This window comes from Camelus ferus, chromosome 20 (genome assembly GCF_009834535.1).
Source record: "Camelus ferus isolate YT-003-E chromosome 20, BCGSAC_Cfer_1.0, whole genome shotgun sequence".
In the NCBI taxonomy this organism is placed as follows: Eukaryota; Metazoa; Chordata; class Mammalia; order Artiodactyla; family Camelidae; genus Camelus; species Camelus ferus.
In genome coordinates, this window is record NC_045715.1 from 29,085,313 (window position 1) to 29,106,241 (window position 20,929).

A 20,929-nucleotide genomic window follows, 5' to 3' on the forward strand; every position below is an offset into this window, starting at 1 on the left:
TAGATCTGAAGAAGGTATACCCATGGAGCCCAGAGATAGAGAGAAAGAGAAACTAAGGAAAAGGTGAAAAAGCAGACGACAGAGTGAGGTGTGACCCAAACCAAAGTTGCAGAAGGAGGTAATTTTAAGGAGGCTGAGAATTTTCTAGAATTCATAAAATTTCTAAACTAAGAATTAAGAAGACCAGTTAATCACAAACAGGATGAGGGGGCAAATAAATGACAAAGATACAGAATATTAGAAAGATTAACATCTAAAAAGCAGCTGTAAAGAAAAAGGGAGGTAGAATTAGAAGTTAGGACATCTGTTATTACTTGATACTTCTTGGATGGGGGGAAAGATGTTATGATAAAAATGCATAAAATGTGCTGCTCCCAGTAATTGTAAGATGAGAGCTGTAGCTACCAGGATAGTTTGGCCCAAAGGGAGTGAGGGAGCCTGTGCTCCAGGGTCCCCAGTGTCACATGTATCAGTCCTGCTTTAAAGCCAAAAAAACTGATTCTGGTTGATAAAAGCAGAAAAAGACTATTGAACTATTGGGCTTACAGAGGAACTAAGGTTGGAGAGAAGCTCAAAAAAAAAAAAAAAAAAAGACTAGTGAGGGGTAAAGTCTGAGCAGTTAAAAGCACTCTTAAGTCCTACCTTGGAACCAGTGAGCTTTTGTGTGTGTGTGTTTAATTGAAGTACAGTCAGTTTACAACGTTATGTTAATTTTCTCAGAACCAGTGTTGATGTGAAGATGTCACTGCCACCGCCAAAGGCAGCACTCCATTTACCCCCTGCTCTGCTCTAGACAGATGTTGCTGGCAGAGGCATCTGATCACCTGGCTGCAAGGGGGAGGCTGGGAAAGCAAGTGTCTGGTTTTTTATATGGTGGGAGGTAGATTCTGTCTTCTACCTAGATTTGTGGTGGGAGGTTTCCAAGCGTGAGAAAGAGGTTCAGGTGAAGGGTGGTCAAGAAACCATGATGTATGTCCACTATGAGACTGTACTGGCCCCCAAGCCTGCTACTTTTCCCCTTCAACAAGGAGCCAGAGGAGATTTTGGAGAGCTGAGCTTCAGCTATGGGTTTGTTTGGTTTTGGTTTTTATTGTTAACAGCTTTATTGAGATACAATTCACATGCCTTCCAATTTACCCACTTAAAGTGGGCAATTCAGTGGTTTTTAGTATATTCACAGAGTTGAATACCACAATTTTGTAACATTTTCAGCACCCCCAAAAGAAATCCCGTACCTTCTAGCAGTCTTTTCCCCTTTCTTCCCAATTCCTCCAGCTCCAGGCAACCACCAAACCACTTTCTCTAGATTTATCTTATATAAATGGAATCAATATGTAGTCCTTTGTGTGCAAATCAGCTAAAGAGATATAAAGAATGAGGCTTTGCAGAATGAGGCTCACAAGGGGGTCAGGGTAGCAAACTTCCATCCCGAGACAGCCTGGAAGTGTTCGCCCTGTAGGAATAAAAAGTCTTGAGCGCAGAGGAAGCTCAGATTTCTACTGGTGCTGGTGAGAGAAGGCCAGTCAGGACTGCTTGCCTGGATGGCTAGATTGGGCATATCAGCCAGGCCAGAGTCGAAGTGGGGTTAGTGTGTGTAGGAGCTGGACTGCAGACTGGAACGTGCAGGGTTTGGGGGATCAAGACTGGTGTGTTCTTCCCTTAAGAATCGTAGGCTGGTCCACTGCAGATGAGCAGGTGGGTACCCTATGGGGAACTGCGGAGCAGGGCGACTGAGTAGGGATGAAGGGGTGGAAACAGGTGCAGCTGGTGAGCCTAGTCAGTGGCCTACAGCTCCGCCCATGTAGGAGTCAGTTGGGGCAGCAGCAGCACGGGGTAGCAATGGGAGAAAGTCCCATCTGGTCCCCATGTGTGGTGCATGCTGGCCTGGCTGCTACAGCCCAGGGGCTCTCCAGTGGGAAAGGGTTGGCTCATAAAGAGAATGAGAACCCAGAGAAGCAAAGAGCGCTGGCCCCAGAGAGCTGGCTCAAGAATGAGGGCACAGCCTGGACCAATAAGAGAAACAGGCTGTGATCTCTGGCACAAAGTGGAGAGGCACCTAAGTGACAAACTGCGGCAGCCCCAGTGTGCCCACTGCTGCCCCAACCTGCTGCTGCCTCCCAGTAGCACGGGCCAGCAGGATGGTTCTGTGAGAACCAGCAGGAGCACCACACTGCAAAGCGGAGCAAGCATGGGCCTACCGTGTCTGTGTTGTTCTGTTGTCTCATCCTGGGCATCCTGACCCTCCTAAGCCCTGGCTTCTTTTTCTCTGACTGACTTCATTCCAAATCTCAGTCTTGGGTGGCACCCAGTCGCCTTTGGTCTCTGTGCCCTCTCCCATCACCTGACTCTTCCTCATCCCTCTCCCCCTCCTTTCTTCTGTAGCTTTCTCCTGATCACCTAGTCATGGACTCAGGATGCTTGGGTCACTCCCCTCCTCTGCCTCAGTGTGGGTAGGGCCAGGTGAGCCAATCATAGTAGCACAGAGCAAACCCCTCACAGTGGCAGAGGCCTGCCTCAGGCTAGTTGGGGTCCAGCTTTGGGGACAGTGTGCAGCTTGCAGGCAAGGCTCTGGGACTGGTGGAGGCAGAGTGAAGGGAGGAGGAGTCCATGAAGGTTGCAGTTCCTTCTAGGTCGGCTTCCAACCCAGATCCTAGAGCTTCTGAGTGGGACACACGTTAAGGTCCTGGGTGCGCGCGGTGGCTGCAAGGGTCCCTTACCTCACCATCCCCCTCAGTCTAACCTCGGGGAGGTGCCGTGCACTGCACTCACTGCTGAACATGGCAGCAAGAGGGACTCAGGGGCAAAGCTTTCACTGTGTCAAATGCTCCCACACTTGGTACTCGTCAGACTCTCACAGTGACTGCTCCACTTCCACAAACAAGGAAAACAGCCTTGCTTGATGATGTGCGTAAGTTACAAGCTGTCCAGCTCGTGGCAAGGTGGGCTTGAGTCCCCAGCCTTCCTGGTGAAAGCACTTCTGAGAAGGCCCATCCGCGGAGTCTACTTAATCCCCCTGCCCAGAGGGGGATGCACAGTCCTACCCGACTCCCTCTGCCCTTCTCCTCAGGCTGCCATCCTCACCCTGAGTGGCTCCTAGCAGGCATGATGCAGCCTCAGAACAGAGGGCTCTTCCCTGTCAGTCAGGAAAGCCCCCTGCCCTTGTCAGATCCCTAGCAGTCACCACACAGGTCAAGGAATCAAACTCCTGCATTTTATTCTGTAGAAAGCCCTGGCCCTACCTAGCCCTGGCCGCGCCTCCAGAGTTACCGAAAGGTAGCAAAGCTCTGGGTGCCGGTGCAGGAGGCATAGGGCACGCCCCGCGAGCGAATCTGTAGGGTGTGGAAGGTGAGGGGTGGGTTGGGGCCCGAGGAGCTCGGGTTTAGGGGTTCGGTGTGAGGCTCCATCACAGTCACAGGGACTGCGTAGGACAGCATCTGGGGCCGGTCGTCCTGGCGTCTCACCGTGCCCTTGCCCAGGAGGTGCAGGACGCAGGAGAGGACATCAGCACTGCTGCAGGCGGCCCCCCTGCCGAGGCTGCTGACCAAGCCCCTGGGAGGACACGGTCCCTTCTGCCAAGCTTCCAGCACCTGGTGTGGAGCAGGGAGGGGAAACAATAGGTCAGAGGTGCCCAGCTTCCCCCAACAGCTTCCGGTCCAAGCACACGCTGCCAGGACAGTGAGGACCTGGGGCACACCGCAGCCTCACTCCTCACCCACCCACAGGCTCCACACTGAGCCAGAGGCTTCAAATGTGGATCCATCTCCTCCTGTGGACGGCCCCCCTCAGCCCCCTCACCCCCACCTACCAGGCAGACAAGCTGGTCGATGTGCAGCCCCTCGTCCCCATGGGCCTTGAGGATTCGGACGATGAGGCAGTTAAGAAGGTTCCGTCTCCTCTCCAAGTTCCGACCCTCTTCGTCCTCAGCTTTCAGGTACGTCTGAGCTGGGATGAGCCACACGTTGCCCCTCCGCGGCCTTGGCTCCTCGCTGCCATCTCGAATCTTGAGCACCCCTGAAATAAACACCGGTCACTTGGATGGGGACCCACGAGGAGGCTGGCCCAGGCTTAGAGCAGAGTAGAAGCCCCAGTGCCCCAAGTACAAACCTCCTGGGACATCCTTTGGCTCATGAAGGTCCAGAGGGCCCCTAGAAGAGGTGAGAGGCCCTATCGCCTGATTCAGCATGTCTGGAGACAGCCCCGAGAGCGCCACCAGGCTCTCCAAAGAGACGGCCTTAGGAAGGAAAGGGAAGCATCAGGGCCCCCAGTGGAGAGAGTGCAGGGAGGGAAGAGGAGAGACCAGGCGGGAGAGGGCGCGAAGGCACGAGGGGCTGGGCAACCTTCAGCTCGTTGAGCTGCAGCAGCAGCCACATCTGCACAGTGGACACATGCAGAGTCTGGTCCCCAAACTGCAGCTCAGCCCGGCCCAGCCACGTCCACTGCAGTCGCCTCTGAGGGCCACGCTCTAGTGCAGGGCAGCTCTGACCTGAGGAGTGTCAGGGAGGAGGAGGGAGCCAGGGGCTGGTGAGGACACACCATGGTTTGATCTTTGTCCCCACTAATCTGCAGAGTGTGGGGCCCAGCATTTATGGATGCTGTGGTTCCTGGTTTGAGCTTCCAGAGCTTGGCCTTCTCTGTGTCTACCTCCTGGGTAAGCCTCAGGTATCTGGGAGTCCACCCTGTGCCGGGCAGGCTGTGATCAGTGCCTTCGAGTAGTCCCCATTTTTTTAAGGGAGACAAGACCGTGAAATGAGGAAGGACTGGGGTCTTATCAAACTGGAAACGACGTCTCCCCCGCTACTGCAGGCGCTCCCTGAGGGCAGGGTCTGAGTCTCAGGATCATCCCCCCTTGGGGAGCTTAGGTTACAGTGACTGACCAGGAGCCAGACACCTACCACTGAGGGAAAGCCCTTTCTGGTGGCCTCAGATGCCTCCTGCCCCCCGTCCTCCCCACCACCTATAAAGAGGGGTCTTATTTTACAGACAGAAAAGGCAACAGTCTGGGAGTCGGGTTCTGCAGCCCCACCCAGGCGCCTGCCCTTTCTTCTCAAATCCACCCCATCAAGGCTGCCCACCGCAGGGGCCACCCCTAAGCTCAGGGTCTTTCCCAGTGTCCTATCCTCTTCCCAGCCCCCAGTTCCCTCTGCCCAGCTGCTCACTCTTGTTGTAGAAGTTGGAGTATCGGTTCAAGGTGCCCCTCAGGTAGGCAGGCAGGCAGGTTCTGGGGTTGAGCGTGTGGCAGATGGAGGCTGTGGGCCAGCAGCGTGGTGACAGGACAAGCACAGACACTTCTGGCATTGCCCCTTCATAGTAGAGGTCCTCGTCCTCGTCCTCGTCCTCCGCCGTGGCGGCCACAGCTGCAGCTTCCTCACCTTCCTCTCCGTTCTGTCTCTTGTGGGCCCTGCCGCTGGCCTCGTGGCCCACCTGGAGACCGCATACAGCGTGCCCCGAAGCCAGTGGGCTCCTCGGGGCTGCCCCGTGCCTCTCTTTCTGCCACCTCCCCTCCCACTTGCTGAGTCCCTTCCCCAGCACCCACCTGTATTTTCTTCTCAGTGTCCTCCAGCTTCAGGAGTTCCTGATCGAGCCGCTGGAGCTGGTAGACGTGGAACTGGCGCTGCAGCTCCTCCGAGGTGCTCAGGCTCCGCAACATCTGCTGGGGGAGGCGGTTGGGGAAGCAGAGGCCGATCTGCTCCAGCACGGCCCCCTCCAGCCAGCTCGAGCCCACGCCCAGGAGACGGTCCGCCATGTAGTGCCTGCAGCACGCACAGCCCGGGCCCAGCCTCAGTGCAGGCGCTCAGCACTGCTGCCCGCGCCGTGACTCCCGCTTGCCAGTACCCCAGCCTCCCAGGCCCGAGAGCTGGCCCTGCCCATCAAACTGCCTCCCCCCACCTCCCACTTCCTCGTGTTACTCACTGGTAATAATGCTCAAAAGTGGTGGCTATCTCCAGGCCAGAGAAGATCAGGACGGTCTCCAGGCATCGCTGCAACTGAGCCAGCATCTCCATCCCCCGGGCCCCACCGATCCGGCTGCCCTGGATCCGCTGGTCGATGTGCCGGGCAAACTGCTCGCTCACCTGGGCAATGGGGAGAGCACAGATCAGGTGAGTGGGATTAGGGGAGGGTCTGGGGAAGGAGACATGAGTGGCCAGCAGCTTCATCAACCGGTCAACAGTTTTATAAAACTCTTTTAAAAAGTCATTAACAACTGTGCATGTTAAGAATATTAACAGTGATGAAAAGTATTTTTTCACATTCGACACAACAACAATTTAACGTGAGGAAATACAGGCACACCTCGAAGATATTGCAGGAAGCAGTGGGAGGAGGGTTGCTGCAATAAAGCAAGTCACATGAATTTTTTGGTTTCCCAGTGCATATAAAAGTATGTTTACATTATATTGTAGTCTATTAAGTGTGAAATAAGCATTCTGCCTAAAAAACAGTGTATACACTTTAACTGAACAATGCTTTATTGTTAAAAAATGCTGACCATCTCCTGACAATGCAGGGTTGCCACGAACCTTCAATTCATTAAAAAAAAAAAAAAAAAGCGTTATCTGCAAAGCAAGATATAGTGAAGAGCAGTAAAACTAGGTGTGCTTGTAACTTATGTGCAGAGATGGTCACACCACAATGTTACTGGAACACGAGCAGCCGTGCTTCCAGCTCCCAGTCGCTGTTCTCCGCTTACCCAGGCGTTACAGCATTTCAGTTTGTCATTTGCTTAACTGTGCATCTTCCCTAGGGGACTTCATCTGTCTTCAGCTCTTATCACAGGGCCTGACACATTTTAAGCGCTTATTAAATATTTGTGGAATGATGGGAGTGGTGGAGTAAGTTACAGTACATCCATTAGATGGAATTTATGTAAAAATTTAAAAGTGAGGACAAATAGCAACACTGAAAATGGTTTTTAATGTAAGGGTCAGAAGAAAAGAGGATCAAGCATTTTCGCTACTCATGAGTAAACCGTGTGAAATCAGACACACAAATATAAGAAAGTTTGCCGAGATATGTTAGGACAGTACAAAGTGGGTCATTTTTTTTCCCTTTATTTTGAATTTTCAATAATGTGGTTCTATACCAGAACATGCTCCTCGCTGAGTGGGCATGGAAGGCTGGGCCAATCTGAGGATGTGGGGAGGGGAGTGTGCAGGGTGAAGCCCAGGGTGAGGGGAGGGCAGGAGGCTTACGTGGGCAGCTCTGAGGAAGGGGAGCTTCAGCAGGGCAGCCGCACAGCCGTTCTGCAGCGCCAGCAAGAAGGCTGCCCGTGGCCCAAACAGCTCGGAGCTCGACTTCTGCAGATTATTAAAGTGTTCGCAGTAGCGGGGCACGAAGTCATCATCCCGCCAGTGTGAGGTCAGAAACCGGTTCACCTGGAGGGAGGGAAGGGGTGGAGTGAAGGAGTGAAGGGCAACCCCACAGGCCACATGCCGGGTTCCGCCCCGCCTCCCCCGCCCACCTGCTCTTCCACCACTGCCAACCAGCAGCGGGTCAAGTTTCTCATGATGCTGCTGGGAAGCCCCCGGGTGGCCAGGGAGCTCCAGTCGTGGCTTCTGTTTCTGCCCTCTGTGGAGACGGGAAGGAGCAGAGGGAGGCAGGGGCAGCCCCTGAGCTGGGGGGCCTTTCCTGACCTGCTGCCACCAGACATGATGGGTGGGGGTACAGGAACAGGCTGAGCACGTAGGGAGGAGAGGGTGAGAGGGACAGACTAGTATGCAAGTCAGGGGCTTGGGGAAATGCCCAGCTCCAGCCTGAACCCCCAGTACTCACTGGGCGGAGGAGCAGCCGCCACCGGAGGGGGCACCTCGCAGGGCTCCACGTGCACCAACAGGTGGGTGAGGCGGCGCACCCGCGAGGAGAAGGCAGCTGCACGGCTCTGAGGGTTGTGGGCAGCCTCCCGACACTCCAGGTACTGGTCCAGCAGCCAGCCCAGGGGGCTGACGCCATCCTCATCTGGGAGATGGGAAGAACAAGCCAAGGCAAGGCGTGTCTGCAGGGCAGTGGGCTGGAGGGAGCGCAGGGAAAGAGCGTGGGACAGAACAATACGGGAAGGGAGGTAGCAAGGCCCCTCCTGACCTTGTGGTGTTGGCTGGCAACCGGGAGACATGGGAAAGGGGGGCCCCTCAACTGTGAGAAGGGGTCTTGGGGGGACCAAATGAACGCAGGTGCCAAAAGGGCCAAAAGCACAACCCAGGTGGCTCTAGAGTAGAGCAAGAAGGGGCTGGTAAGTGGGGCTGAGCAATGGGATGGTAAAGGGGGCCGGGCTCGGTTACCGGGGGAGGTGATGTTCTGCACCAGGGGGCTGACCAGGGCCTCCCAGCAGGTCTTGCCCAGTGCTTGGGCGGCTTCATGGTCAGGGAGGAAGTGATCGGCAAAATTCTGCTCCTGGCGCAGAGCCCCGTTGAGTCTGGGGAGGAGGACCGAGGAGGAAGGTGTTGGGGCTGGAGGCCTAAGTGACCCCAGTGTGCACCCAGCCTAAGATGCAGGTTACCCCAGGAACAGCCAGATCCTCCCTTGGGACATCACAACCCCCCTGGTTCACTGGCTCACCCCATTCCCAGCCCACTGCAGAAACTTCTTTCTCTTGCCCTTTCTTCTCCCCCACAAACTGCAGAACATTCCAGCCCCAACCCAAACATGATAACCCTCCAGAGAAGCCGCCCAGCAGCCCTCTGTAATGCCCTGACCTCTGGCACACACAGGCACACACACGCTCACACACACCTAGAGCTCAGGTGTAGGAGGCTCCTGCGGTCCTCTGCTATGTCCTGGCTCCACGCCTGCGCCCGAACCATGTAGAAGAGGCGTGTATGGCGACACAGCTGCTCCCGGAACACCGGCCAGAACGTGGGCTTGGGGCCTAGGACCTCCAACCCCCGAATGCGCGTGTCGATGCCGCCCTGCAATGCACACAGGACCATTGCCACCAGCCCCACATCCTCGTCCAAACTGGCTGGGTGGGCCACACCCTGGGGCCCCACTCCTGGAGCTGCCCATGACCCAGGTTGAAGCCCTGGCCCAAGATCCGCAAGTTACAGGGCGCAGAGGTCCAGGCCCAGGGGCCGCACCCCGTCCTGGCCCTCAGCCCCAGCCCCCAGCCCCACCTGCTGGCAGCGCTTTATGCGGATCTGGATGATGGGCCAGAAGCGGGTCAGGTTCTCCAGGAGGATCACCCGGCTGGCAGAGGGCATCACGTTCACCTGGTGGGGGCAGAGAGTGCTGTCACCTCCATGTGTGTAGATGGGAGTGCTGAAAGCAGCAGGGTCTGCTGCTGTCCGCTCGCTGTGCCCCTCCCTCCTCTAGCCCTGGGGTGTGTGGGGTCCTGACTGGGGAGGGAGGTTCTAATGCCACCCTCACTGCTCAGGGCCTAATGTCATCACATGGGCACAAGGATGGACTTGACCTTCTATGGGGTCAAGACAGGGAGAAATATAGGCATTTAGGGGTCTGGGCAGGAGGTTGGATCCTGTGGGGGTAGCTAAAGGCATGGGACGAGTTTCCCTACCGAGTTGAGTTCTGTGTTAAGGGATGCGGTGCTGTCGCCCCCGACCACCACCACCCTGGCTGGCATGTAGCTCGAGTCTTCACCAGCCACCAGCAGAGTCAGCTGCCTGCGAGTGGGGCAGAGGAACCAATAGGGACCACATCTAGTCATGTCCTTACAGACACGGCCAAGGGTCATGTTCGGGGGGTGGGGGTGCTTCCCCAAGACAAACAGGGAAGTCAAGAGAAAGCATGGGCGTGTGGCTAAACATGCATGGAGCGGATTACCTGACAAGGACGCCCTGGTGCATGTGCAAGGTGATGGAGTGGGAACCCGCGCTGCCGTTGGACTCCCAGTAGGTCTTGGGGTTGCGGTCGGTCAGCTTGCTGGCCCGGTGCGGGTTGGAGGACACCTCCACCTTCTCCCAGCACTTGTCCTCCTTCACTTCCACACTGGAGCCTGTGGGCAAGGGAGGAGGGATGGAGGTCACAGCCTGGTAGGTGTGGAGAGAAAACAGACGGGGGTGTGGAGATGCGGGGTAACGTGGGGACAGGCACGAACCCTGACACAGGTATCTGAGGAACACATCGAAGAAGGGGATGTTGATGGGGCGGTGGGTTCGTCGGTGGTCCTCAATCTGGCCCAGCACCATCTGCAGCAGGACAGCGGGGGGGGAGGGGCTCGGAAACACACATGCAAAAGAAACCCAGCAGCAGTGGGACTGTCTCTAACACTGGCACGGCAGGACCAGACAGGGAAGGGGGAGGAGAACAAATGCCTCCAGGCTCACTGGACTCACCTGCCTTCCCAACTTCAGAAACAGCCCCCCTTTCCTGCCACTGCTTGGGTCATATTCTTACCCAGCTGTGAACCCACAGGCTTCTCCTTGCCCTTCCTCCTGACCTGGATACAGCCTCCCAGGATGTTGGTGGTGAGTTTCCGGTAGAGGTGGGCATGCTTCTCACACTTGAACACCATGTCCCTCAGCTCCTGTGCCAGCTCCAGCTTTCCCAGGTGCTTTTCCAGGGCCTTGGAGATGGCATCTCGCGCTCCCAGCTGATTCAGCACCACAGCATAGTCCCTGCTCACCGAGGCCAGGCGGTGCAGGAAGAGGATCAGCTCCTGGAGCACCTGTGATGGGGACGGGATGGACACAAGTCACTGACTATACACCCACTGTGTGCTGAGTGCCGGGGCTACTGCAATCAATGAGCGAAAGGAGGTAAAATCGAGGCAGGATGCGGAGACACGAGGGCTTGGTGGAACCAGAGAACCAAACAGACTGAAATGGAAGAGGCAGGAGGTGCCCTCCCACCCAGGGGTTCTCCACTACTGATTACGCCGGCAGCAGGTGCAGGGGGCATCCCTGGTTGTTTCTTTATAGGCCCAGCTGTCCTAAGAACCAGCTGTGGGGTTGTGTTTTGAGATGCTCAGGCCCCAAGCAAAGACACCTGATGAGGGGGGCAAGAGGGACTAGATGTGTGTGTGGACATTCAGTAAGCCCATCACAGAGCTCAAATCTGGGTAACAGCCAAAGCTGTGTGCTGCTGACACCCACTGCCACTGTGACCCTAGTTCTCTGGCCCCTTCCCAAGACTTCTGTGGCCCAGGATCACTCCATAGCAGGGAACTCTGGGATGTGATGGTCCCCTCTGCCTCCTCCATCCCCCTTCCCTCCACAGGTCCAGCCAAACAGGAACCATTGAGACTCTTAATGTAATACAGATATAATCTATTATGTGATGAAGGAGATGGCAAATTAGATCCCACCTTTGGGTTTACTTATTTGTGTAACAAAACACAATAAGGATACATAAATTAACACAAGTAATAGCCAATGTGGGGCATGTGGAGGACATTGGGAGAACAGGGACTCAGGTGGGAGCTGAATTTTCAGTGTATATCTTGTTATGTTGTTTTGATTGGTGAACTGTGTGAATGTATGACCTATTTTTAAAAATAAAATTCCATTTTAAAAACAAACCTAAACCAAAAGCACAAAGGCTCCACAGAGCCTTCCACAGCCCCGCCCAGGGGGCTCTGCCCTGCCAGAAGCTGCCTGGCATCCTGTCCCTCTCAGCATCTCCCCAGAGAAGGGCAGGGGTACCTCTCGGCCAGTGTCTGGGGACCGCAGGCAGGCCATGCAGGCATCCATGGCCTCGTGCCACGGGAGCAGCAGTGCCTCAGGAAAGTCCACCAGCTGCATCAGGATTCTGGGAGCAGGGGGCGGGAGGAGAGAGATGTACAGCCAGCCTCAGAGACCCCTCTGCCCAACCCTGCCTCTCGCCACCCCCTCACCTCAGAACCGCCAGGTGCAGGGCCTTGTTGGCTGCTGGAGTGTCCAAGCTCCGCATCAGCGCTAGGAAGGGCTGGGGCTGCCGCTGCAGCTGCAGCAGGAGTGGCTTGACGTCGGTCTCCCGGGCCCCCTCTGAGCTGAAGGCTTGCTCCAGATCCAGGCAGATTTTCCCAGCCAGACCATAACCCTCCACCAGCTGCTGCAGGGGAGTGTCCGGGCACTGAGTTGGAGCTTCTTTAGCAACAGAAATGGGGAGGTCACAAGAGTAAGCCAATGAGATGTGAAGGATCAGAAAAGGAGAGACAAGACTTATAACTCTTGATCTTATTTCCTAATTTCTTCTAAAAATGTTTTTCATTATTTTTGTCCACCTAAAAGTTAGGCTTGGGGAATGTCATAGCATCTCAATGTACTTATGCGACAGCTCCACGACAAATTTTTATTTTTCATTCTTAAAATGGCAGAGGAGCCTCCCATCTGCAAACAACAGAGCATTTCCCTACTTCTAGAAGCATGCAGAAATCTTCTTTTCTCTATCATAGAAACAATTCAACAAGGGCTTTCAAGGATTCAAGTCTCCTGCAATATTTTGACTTTACACCCTCCTTTATTCTTTGGAGGCAGCACAGTGTCTGCCTCTCCAATTCGCCATTTATCTCTAAATTTCAGGTTCTCTTTAAGGTGCCATCTCTTCCAGGGGGGACTGCACAAAAATCAGCACAGGTATCTCTCCTGGGCTAGTGCTCTCCTAGAGGCCAGTCTGCAGAGCTGCTGTCTGTTTAGCTCCCCCACCTTCCACTCTGGCTGTGGCTGCTGATTCCTGGGGCTGGGCCTGGGCTTCCAGCAGGGATGGGTAGGCTGGCTGCCCTGCCAGGGCCTCAGGACCATATTTCCTGTAGACACGGCAGTTGAGCAGGTCCCTGAGAGCGCTGTCATCGAGTCTCTGTGGCAGAGCCAGCAGCAGGTCCTGGGCCAACTCCAGGGGCACGGCCAGCTCAGCAAGCATCTCGTCATCCAGAATCTGTCATTAGGGAGAAGCTCTCACTGCAGGCAGCTCTGCTGGCCCAGAGGCTCCAAAGGCACTTGCCAGGGGAAGGGATCTCTGCATACACCTTCTACATCCTGAACCTTTCATGGCTGGCTCCTCCCAAACAGCTTGCCAACACCTCCAAACATTCTAGACCCCTTCCCTGAAGCTCTTTAAGGTATTGACCTCCCTTTCCCATCCCAAGTGCAAGTGCTCCAATTGCTCCATCACATGGCAGCCCCCCAGCTTCTGTGTCTCCTGGCCCTACCTCCCCATCCAGGTTCTCCTGGAGGATCTGGAGAACCTCCTGATGGTCGGGTCCATCCAGCTTCTTGATAAAGAAGAGGAGCTCCCACCACTCGGCCTGGCTCAGGTGTTCACTCTCCTCGGCGTCCTCATCCTCAGGCAGCACGTAGGGCATGGCGTAGAGCTCTGTCATGGGCTTCCACCGCCAAGAGGGCAGGGCTGTGGAGATGGGTTGTGAGGCCCAGAGATGTCACTGCCCACCCGCCAGACCGCAGCTCGTCTACTCAGAGCTGACCCCTGCTTCCTCTCTGGGCTCACCTACACCCACGGCTCCACTGATCACTGTCCCCTGGTACTCATCAGCCTCAACCGCGTCCTCAATGTCTTCCTCAAAGCCCAGAATCTCCAGCATGTGCCAGTGGACCCAATAAGTGCGGCCTGTCGACTCCCACAACACCTGGGTGATATGGGAAAAAAGAGAGGGAAAGGGATGACAAGCAGTGGCCCAAGGATGATAACATGCAGTCCTCAGGGTGCCCACCTGGCCAGGTCTGGAAAAACCTCCGAAGAACAAAACATATGGCATATGGAGAACATGTGCATGCACACAAAGGACGCCTTCCCCAAATGGCCTGTCCTTGATGTCTTATGCCCCTACACTCGTCCTGGCCTTAACCACGCTGTCTTCCTCAACTTGACCTTTGGGAAAGTCTTGATAGATCAGTCTCTTCCTGGGAGTGAGTCTTCCAGACCTCTGAGTCTCCTAAAGGCAGATTTTCTCAGCCTGCCAATGGGCCCCACTCTCAGTTGCTGACCCCCTTTTACCAACCCAAGCTTACTGAAGGTTTTCTCTTTGAGTGGCTCCCCAGATATTCCCCATCTGAGACAGACCCCCCCAATGGTGTACCCCCACCGCACACTGGCTCACCTGCACAGGGGGCACGCCATTGTTGCTCTGCCGGAACTCGCCCTCGTCCCCAGCACTGATCTCCTCATAATCATCCAGCATCCGCACTCGCATCCCCGGCTGCAGCGTGTCCCTCACGTACAAGGCGTAGGTATTGCCACTTGCAAACTCAGAGCGAGGGCGAAATCGCCTTGACCTCCTGAGGGAGGCAGGGGCCTGGGCAGGTGGGAGCCCTGGGCCTGCGTCTGCCAGCTGGGGCTGGAAGATGGAACAGGAGGGCCGGGCCGCAGGCCCCTGTCTGCTTGAGGCCCAGTCCCAGCGCATGGCCTGCACCAGCTCTGAGATCAGGGTGCCCATGGCCATGCTGAACTCCAGCTCCAGCCGGCCTCTCTCCGCACTCAGCTCCTCGGGAGCAGAGTTCTGGGCTCCTGGTTCTGCAGCGCTGTCATTCAACTGATCCAGGAGGGATGTGACATGCAAATAGCGTTTCACCAGGGAGAAGAGCAGCCTTCCTGGGACCTGTAGGACACAGTCTTTGGCCTAAGTCCACCCTGTCCCAGTTTTAGCCCCTCTCTCCACACTGTCCTCTGTGGACAGGTGCAAACGCCTGGTTCTTAGATTTTGTCCACAGCTCCCTCCCAACACTCCCCACAGAATACCTGTGGCAGGTGAATGCCCTCAAAAGACATGGGGTGTTCAGAGAGCGTGGCCTGTGCGAACAGGGCCAGCAGGGCACAGCGGCTGTCAAAATCCAGGTGTTTCTCAATGGCCTCTTGCCGGCTCAGTGACAGAAGGATCTGGGTCCGGGTCCCTGTAACCCACACACCAATCAGTAACAGCTCCCTAACGTCGCCTGTCCCAGGCATCTCTCCTGGACCCTGGACCCTCTCAGTCCAAGCCTTTTACCACCACACACTAAGAATGACATGATTTGCTGATTTGCTTCAAAAGCCAAAGCTTACTGTCTTATTCTTAACTACTATTATCTTATAAGTAACCAGTCTAGACTCTTATTTTGCATAGAAAGACCATTAATATGAGGTCCTTGAGGATTCAGTCTCCTCTTTCTGCAGAGATGTCCACTCACCCTCCCACCTCCTTTCCTTCCAATCCTAAGAGAAGGGCAACAGAATCATTTGTGTACTGATGAGATCAGAGATCCCCAGTGCCCTGTGAGACCCTAAACTGACACAGCCCCTCTCCTGCTCCCCCTTCCTCCCCACCCTGCCCCTCACCAGCATCATGGGAGGCCAGGGCTTGTATCATCCGGCCTGCGCTCCAGCGAATTTGATAATCGGGACTACTCAGCATGTGCATGAGCAAGTCCAGAACTCTTGGGTCTTTGAAGACCCCCGTGAGGGGCTCAATGCTGGCATAGGCACTGAGCACGTGGACAGTGTGAAGCAGAGGAGCAGGAGGAACAGTGCCCACACATTCCTCCAGCTGCCGAAGGGCCCTCTGAATAAGAGACTTCACATCGGTTTCCATCTCCCCTAGCACAGATTTGTCCAGGGAGCCAGCCTCCGCTGCTGACTCCTGGGAGGGCCCGATAACCTGGCCATCCTCGCCCAGCATCTTGTGGCAGTTGGCATAGATTTCGTCATTGGACATCCATAGCAGGATGTGCTCAGCCTTGCAGTCCACTTGGTTGGAGCCCCCTTCCCCATCATCCCCGCGCCTGAGGATGAGCCAGCGGATCTGGTACTCAGGGTGCCCATCATGGCCCACACGCTGGCGGATCAGCTCATCGGGATAGGCGTGCAAGCCTGGCCCCAGGGGCACTCTGAATTCCCTGTATCGGAGTTCCCCCACCATCCTGGCACCTGGGAACACAAGGAAAAGAGAACAGGCAAGCTAAAGTGAGAGAGAAGGTCAGACAATCAAGGACACCCAGGAGTTAGGGCAGCAAATGTGGCAACAGCTGTCAGGCTGGGTAGGGTAAAACTCAGGGCCCAGGAGTTGCCTGCTGCAGGCTGGGTGGGGCCAGGCCTAAGGAGAGGAAAGCTGGGGTGTTTGTGCTGAAAGAACTCAAAATCTGGAGGCTAAAAGGAGGGTCCAAGGCCCTGCATGCAGCATGGAGTGAGTTCATCTGGAGCAGTGGGAAGGGGGCGGTGGGGGGCAGGGCAGCCTTGGAATTAAAGTGAATCCCAGAGCCCTGGGAGAGGCTGCAGCAGACCTGGGAAAAGAGGGTACGCGAAGCCCAGAGGCCTGTTATGTATTGGACGGCTGGGGATTGAGACTCCGAGTGTGTATGGGAAGGGCTGTTAGGTCCAATGGTTGAAGCAACGGAGTGAGTCTGCAGAGGCAAAAGACCCAGAGACCTGGGTGGTGGAGGCAGGGTGCTGAGAGCCATGGGCTGGAAGGCTGGAGGCGCCAAAGACTGGTGGTACTGGAGCAGCAAGGACGGTGGGGGCGACGCGAGGCCCCGAACAGGGTGCACAAGAGACCCGATGAGTAACAGGAGCGAGGCTCGGGGGACCGGGATGGAAGACCCGAGAAACCGGGGCGCGCGTCAAGGTGTGGGGGAGGGTGGTAGGCCAGATAAGCCAGAATCCCGAGGCGCGGTGGAACGGGGGATGGGAGGCCCTGTGGGCGAGTGGGCGGAGGAAAACGGGCTCGGGGCAGGGGGCCGCGACGGGGCTCTGGCCACCTCAGAAGTCGACGGGGGTCCTGGCGCGAGGCCTGTCCTTCGCCGAGCTAGGGACGCGGCGCAGACGATGGCGGCAGCGCTGGAGGAGATTTGGGCCCCGCCTGGGCCCCCCGAAGGGGTCGAGGCGGAGAGGCGGGAGGGGGCGTGTCTCCGCTGGACAGGCGGCAGCAGGGGGCGTGGCGCGCAGGGACCGAGCGCCCTGGGGCCGCGCAGCCGTCACCGCCCCGCCCGCGCGCGGGTCTGCGGCCTCCGGGGCCGGGCAGGGCGGGGCCTGACCCCAGGCAGCGGCGCCGCCCGCCCGCTCCGAGCTGCGGCTCATTTCCGCCAGGGCCAGCGGAAAGCTGGGGGCCCGGGGAGAGCGCCGGGGCGGAGCCGCAGGTGCCACCTCGGCGACGCGCGGCACCTCCTCCTCCGCGCCGCCCTTTCCTCTTCCTTTTCATCCCTCCCCCTACCTCCTGCCACCGGAAGTGACTTCCCGGCTTCCCAGAGTCGGAACTGGAAGAAACCATGGAGGTCATTTATTTTCCTCTCCTCCATTACATAGAAAAGGACCAAGGCAAGGGGGGCAGCCTCAGTTTTTGCCCCATTCATTGGATCCATTTATTTTCCTTCCCTTCCCCTCCACGGTTGTTTGTTCCTGTCTGCCCCCGCCCCAGCCCAGTATGTACCATCTTCCCTCCCCCCAAAAACCAGAAACAAATGAAAATAGGGGCCACTTTATTAGAGTCCAGGGATATCAGCTTTGGGCAGCAGCTGAGGGCAGCTTCACATAACTCTTCATGGGGGGCAGCGGCCGAATCTTTCGGCCAGCCCAGCCCCCCTTGCGGTGCCATCGTCCGCTGTTAGGCCTCTTGCCCAGCCAGCGGTTCCGCCCGGCCTTGCCGATGACCCGTTTGTTATGATCAACGTTGGATACGCGGCCTACTGTTGCTATGCACGTTTCCAGCACCTGACAGTGAAAGCAGATGGGGGAGAATGCACTGTGGGGAGAAAGAGCCTCACACTGTTGAGGGCCTGGACTCTTGAGCGGCTTCCTATACTCAACGAGAGAATAGAGAGGACAGGAAAAGCAGAACACAATTGAATCTGAGTGCAGGTCCTGCAGTAGTTGAGGGTGCCAGCCTGACAAGCGTGCCTAGTCACATGGCAGAAAAGGACAGACCTGGCTCCAGGCAGTTCTTAACATAAAACACCTGGGAGCTATCCAGGCCAGGAAAGGCACATTCCAAAAATTCCTCCTTTGATGATCCCTCCCACCTGCACCCACACACCCACACACCTGCATCTGTCTCTTGGATGGCAGCTGGATGATAGCCGTCCCATTCACCTTCCGTAGCAGCACACCGCAGGTTCCTGGGAAAGGGAGAAATAGCTTTGCCACCCTCCTCAGAGGAGGAGGTGGGGAGCAGATTTTCAAGGGGCTGTACCCCACACACTGTCCCAGCTTTGCCTTTCAGGAGTAGAAACCCTGAAGCAGGATACATGTAAGGTTTTAGGGCAAAACACAAGCATCTCTTCGTCCTTGTTTTCCCCATTTTTCTTTGCCAGTGGACCAGATGTGGGCCCATGCGTTCAGAGAATTGTGGCCACAGGTACCCCTTGCCCTTCCAAACTGTAAGACCCCCAAGCAGCTCCTTTTTTCATACCTGCAGCTCTAATATACTGGGCCCCCCGGCCTGGCTCACTCTCCACATTGTTGACGAGGGTCCCCACTGGCAAAGCCCCAAGAGGATGGGCATCCCCTTCCCGAGCAGCGACTAAAAGACAGAATTTCATCAGCACCAGAACCCTTGCAGCCTCCCAGCCCACATACATCTGGCGGCCATCTCTCACCTGCCATTCGGCTTATGTGGTCAGAGTTCAGGATTATATCTCCAGCCTGCATGTTTTCTGTGGCAATGATCCAGCGTTTCCGGTTACCCCCAGCAACCAGAGCTATATCTGCTGACCTGTTCAGAGTGAGGAACAGGTAAGCAGACCATCTAGGCAGTCTCACGTCTTCTAAAAAGCCACAGAGCAGTCATTCAGCCACACCATCATGACCCTACATCCCAAACTTGCCTACAGGGATCATAGCGGACGGTGATGATCTTCTCCTCAAAGGGTCCTGGCTTGGATTCCTGCTCGGGTCGGAACCGCAGAAAGTCAATCATGCGATAACGCTGCTTGTGGCCCCCGCCAATACCATGCACTTGGATTTGGCCTGTGGTCAGGACAGTGCGGGGGATATGACCCAGGTCAGACAAATCAGTTCCCAGCACTAGGAACAGGCCCATCCTAAGCAGAGAGCAGTGCTTCCCAACATTATGACACTAGCAGGAAATGATAAAAAAAAAATTGCACAACACAATGGGGTAAGTGGGGGTGAACACATACATGGAGCTTGGTAAAAAACATGATACTGCAATTGTATAAAACTTTCAGATAAAATCTCTACAAATTACTCAGGAAGTTTACTGAGAGCCATGTAACTCATGTTCAATTTCAACCATTGTAAATTTGTGACGGGTGTGAAGAAAAATGTCATGGAACTTCCTGAGTATGTCCAATTCAATTACCTAGATTATCTTTGGGAACACGGACCACTTGTCTGTTGTCTGTATTCTACTCTCTTACTCTCACGCACATACTGAATGCAGAAGGAGTCTGATAAATGCTTTTTGATTACATTTCTCTGCCTGTATTAAAATACAGGCTTCGGGTCCTACAATGTTTTTCCCCTTTACTGCTTAAATCTTGCCCTTGCTCTCACCTTTGTGGTTTCGGCCCCCAGACTTCCTCATCTTCACTGGCATAATGGTATACTTGGTACGACTCTTCCAGGACACAAACTTAGCGCTAAGGGCCACAGAGGTAAGGAATGGGCGACAGGGAAGCAACATCGAGGCAGAGGGCAGCGGAAGGAGAACATTATTTGTCACCTAGAGATAAACAGAAATCTCTTTCACTTGAAAGCTAATTGAAGGAGAAGCCTCAGAGAACTAAGGGAGAGGGCACAAAGTTTAGCTTGTAGCCTACCTCCTCCTGGAACTGCCCCAGACCAGCTGCCCAAAAACTCCACCCGCCTTCACAGCTTGCACAGATGCCAGAATGGGATGTTTATCAAGGTTTATGTGTGTTGATTACCTCTCCTCATTTGATCCTCTCACCTCTGAAGTATTTCTTCAATGGAATGTTCTCCCTTGGTGCATCTTCTTCCAAATTTGGCTCAAAACTCTCCTTCTCCAAGAAACTTTTCCTTCCCTAAACAACTCCCTTCTCCAGGGCTGGTAAGTTCCACACATCCATGTACCACCATCAGCACCAATGCCTTTTGCCCATTTTGTTGCATTGTTTCTGAGTTTTCCAGATATGAATGGAGCGAGATCATTTATGTCTTGTTCCCTGCTGTATTTCCAGCATTTCACAGAGTAGATTGGTTTGGTTTTGAATTTTAAGCATGCATCTGCAAACCATCAGTCTGAAAGGTCCAGAGGTAAGACTTAACTTCTCTTTTCTGTGACTTAGTTGCCCTCTAAGGACCTTGTGATGTCTTCATGTTAGACTCTTTTTCTTGGTCTCTTACCCTGAATTCTCTAATCTCAGTAGTAACTCATCCTTAATGGTTACAATAATGGTTAAGAGCCCAGGCTTTGAAGCCAGACTGCCTATAGTTGGTGTATGACCTTGGACTGCATATCAGTTTTCTCATGTAAAGTGGGAATGTTAATATAGAGTGGTTGAAAGGAATTCATTGATTTAAAACGTCTGTTACTTATGCTTGGCTTATGACAGACACTCAAAAAATGTAAGTTATTATTGAAACCGGTACAATATTTGACTGTAAAGCACTTTCATTTCCAATATCTCGTCTGAGGAATCCAGCGACCCTGTGAGATAGCTGTGCTTACAAAGGAGAAAGCAGAGGCTGGGAGTGGTTTATCCAAGGTCACGGGCCGGCATGACTCTTAACCAGACTCTCATCCCCCAACTCCCATCTCCTGGTGCCCTCTCCGGCAGCCTGAACGGAAATAGCCTCATTTCCGGGTAAGGTGGATTACCTGCGTGGCCAGTAGCAGGCTCGGGTCGGGGACAGCGGCGATCCGGGGCGTCAGGCTCAGAGAGCCAAGAGCACGGGTCAGTACCCGCAGGGCCATGAGCTTGGCCAGAATCGGTCGGGCTCAGCACACCACCATCACCTTTAGACAGGCCGCCTGGCGCTGCTGGATGACGCTAACAGGTCTCGGTGCTGTCGCTCCATCGTGACGTTTAAGAGAGACAAGCAGAGAACCCAAGACCAAGTTGGACACACACTCCTTTCCTCCCTGCGCGTGGTCAGA

The 20,929-nt window shown here is 55.1% G+C and overlaps 2 protein-coding genes across 5 annotated transcripts; both read right to left on the minus strand.

The window, feature by feature from the left end:
* Nucleotides 1-3,191: 3,191 nt before the first annotated feature.
* Nucleotides 3,192-16,979, minus strand: CUL7 (cullin 7). Its single transcript, XM_032463098.1, has 26 exons — nt 16,611-16,979; nt 15,196-15,783; nt 14,620-14,771; nt 13,982-14,479; nt 13,372-13,510; nt 13,076-13,272; nt 12,573-12,801; nt 11,783-12,014; nt 11,592-11,697; nt 10,388-10,615; nt 10,046-10,136; nt 9,772-9,943; nt 9,506-9,611; nt 9,105-9,200; nt 8,725-8,900; nt 8,274-8,407; nt 7,771-7,953; nt 7,460-7,566; nt 7,191-7,373; nt 5,911-6,071; nt 5,534-5,750; nt 5,157-5,421; nt 4,338-4,483; nt 4,105-4,231; nt 3,806-4,011; nt 3,192-3,587 (listed from the first exon to the last, which is right to left on the minus strand). The coding sequence occupies exons 2-26, from the start codon at nt 15,773-15,775 to the stop codon at nt 3,264-3,266; spliced, it is 5,055 nt and encodes a 1,684-aa protein (XP_032318989.1). The 5' UTR covers nt 15,776-15,783; nt 16,611-16,979; the 3' UTR covers nt 3,192-3,263.
* Nucleotides 16,980-17,310: 331 nt separating this feature from the next.
* Nucleotides 17,311-20,919, minus strand: MRPL2 (mitochondrial ribosomal protein L2). 4 transcript variants are annotated; one of them, XM_032463108.1, is made up of 8 exons: nt 20,651-20,917; nt 19,760-20,070; nt 19,363-19,531; nt 18,672-18,813; nt 18,444-18,559; nt 18,257-18,367; nt 17,890-17,963; nt 17,311-17,559 (listed from the first exon to the last, which is right to left on the minus strand). In XM_032463108.1, the coding sequence occupies exons 3-8, from the start codon at nt 19,490-19,492 to the stop codon at nt 17,347-17,349; spliced, it is 786 nt and encodes a 261-aa protein (XP_032318999.1). In that variant the 5' UTR covers nt 19,493-19,531; nt 19,760-20,070; nt 20,651-20,917; the 3' UTR covers nt 17,311-17,346. The 4 variants fall into 4 exon arrangements, with proteins under 4 accessions (XP_032318999.1, XP_006190732.1, XP_014419805.1 ...); XM_006190670.3 differs by lacking the exon at nt 19,760-20,070 and having other exon boundaries at nt 20,651-20,871; XM_032463109.1 differs by lacking the exons at nt 17,311-17,559; nt 19,760-20,070 and adding an exon at nt 17,594-17,644.
* Between the last annotated feature and the right edge of the window lie 10 nt (nt 20,920-20,929).

Coding starts and splice junctions, on each gene's coding strand:
- CUL7 (XM_032463098.1), bottom strand. CDS start 15,775: ATGGTGGGGGAACTCCGATACAGGGAATTCAGAGTGCCCCTGGGGCCA. Junction 6,072..7,190: donor CCTTCCTCAGAGCTGCCCAC/GTAAGCCTCCTG, acceptor CCCATTGCCCAG/GTGAGCGAGCAGTTTGCCCG. Junction 4,484..5,156: donor CTCCAACTTCTACAACAAGA/GTGAGCAGCTGG, acceptor GACACTCCTCAG/GTCAGAGCTGCCCTGCACTA.
- MRPL2 (XM_006190670.3), bottom strand. CDS start 20,746: ATGGCCCTGCGGGTACTGACCCGTGCTCTTGGCTCTCTGAGCCTGACG. Junction 18,814..19,362: donor TGGGGGCCGAAACCACAAAG/GTGAGAGCAAGG, acceptor TCCTGACCACAG/GCCAAATCCAAGTGCATGGT. Junction 17,964..18,256: donor CCAGTATATTAGAGCTGCAG/GTATGAAAAAAG, acceptor TCCCTTTCCCAG/GAACCTGCGGTGTGCTGCTA.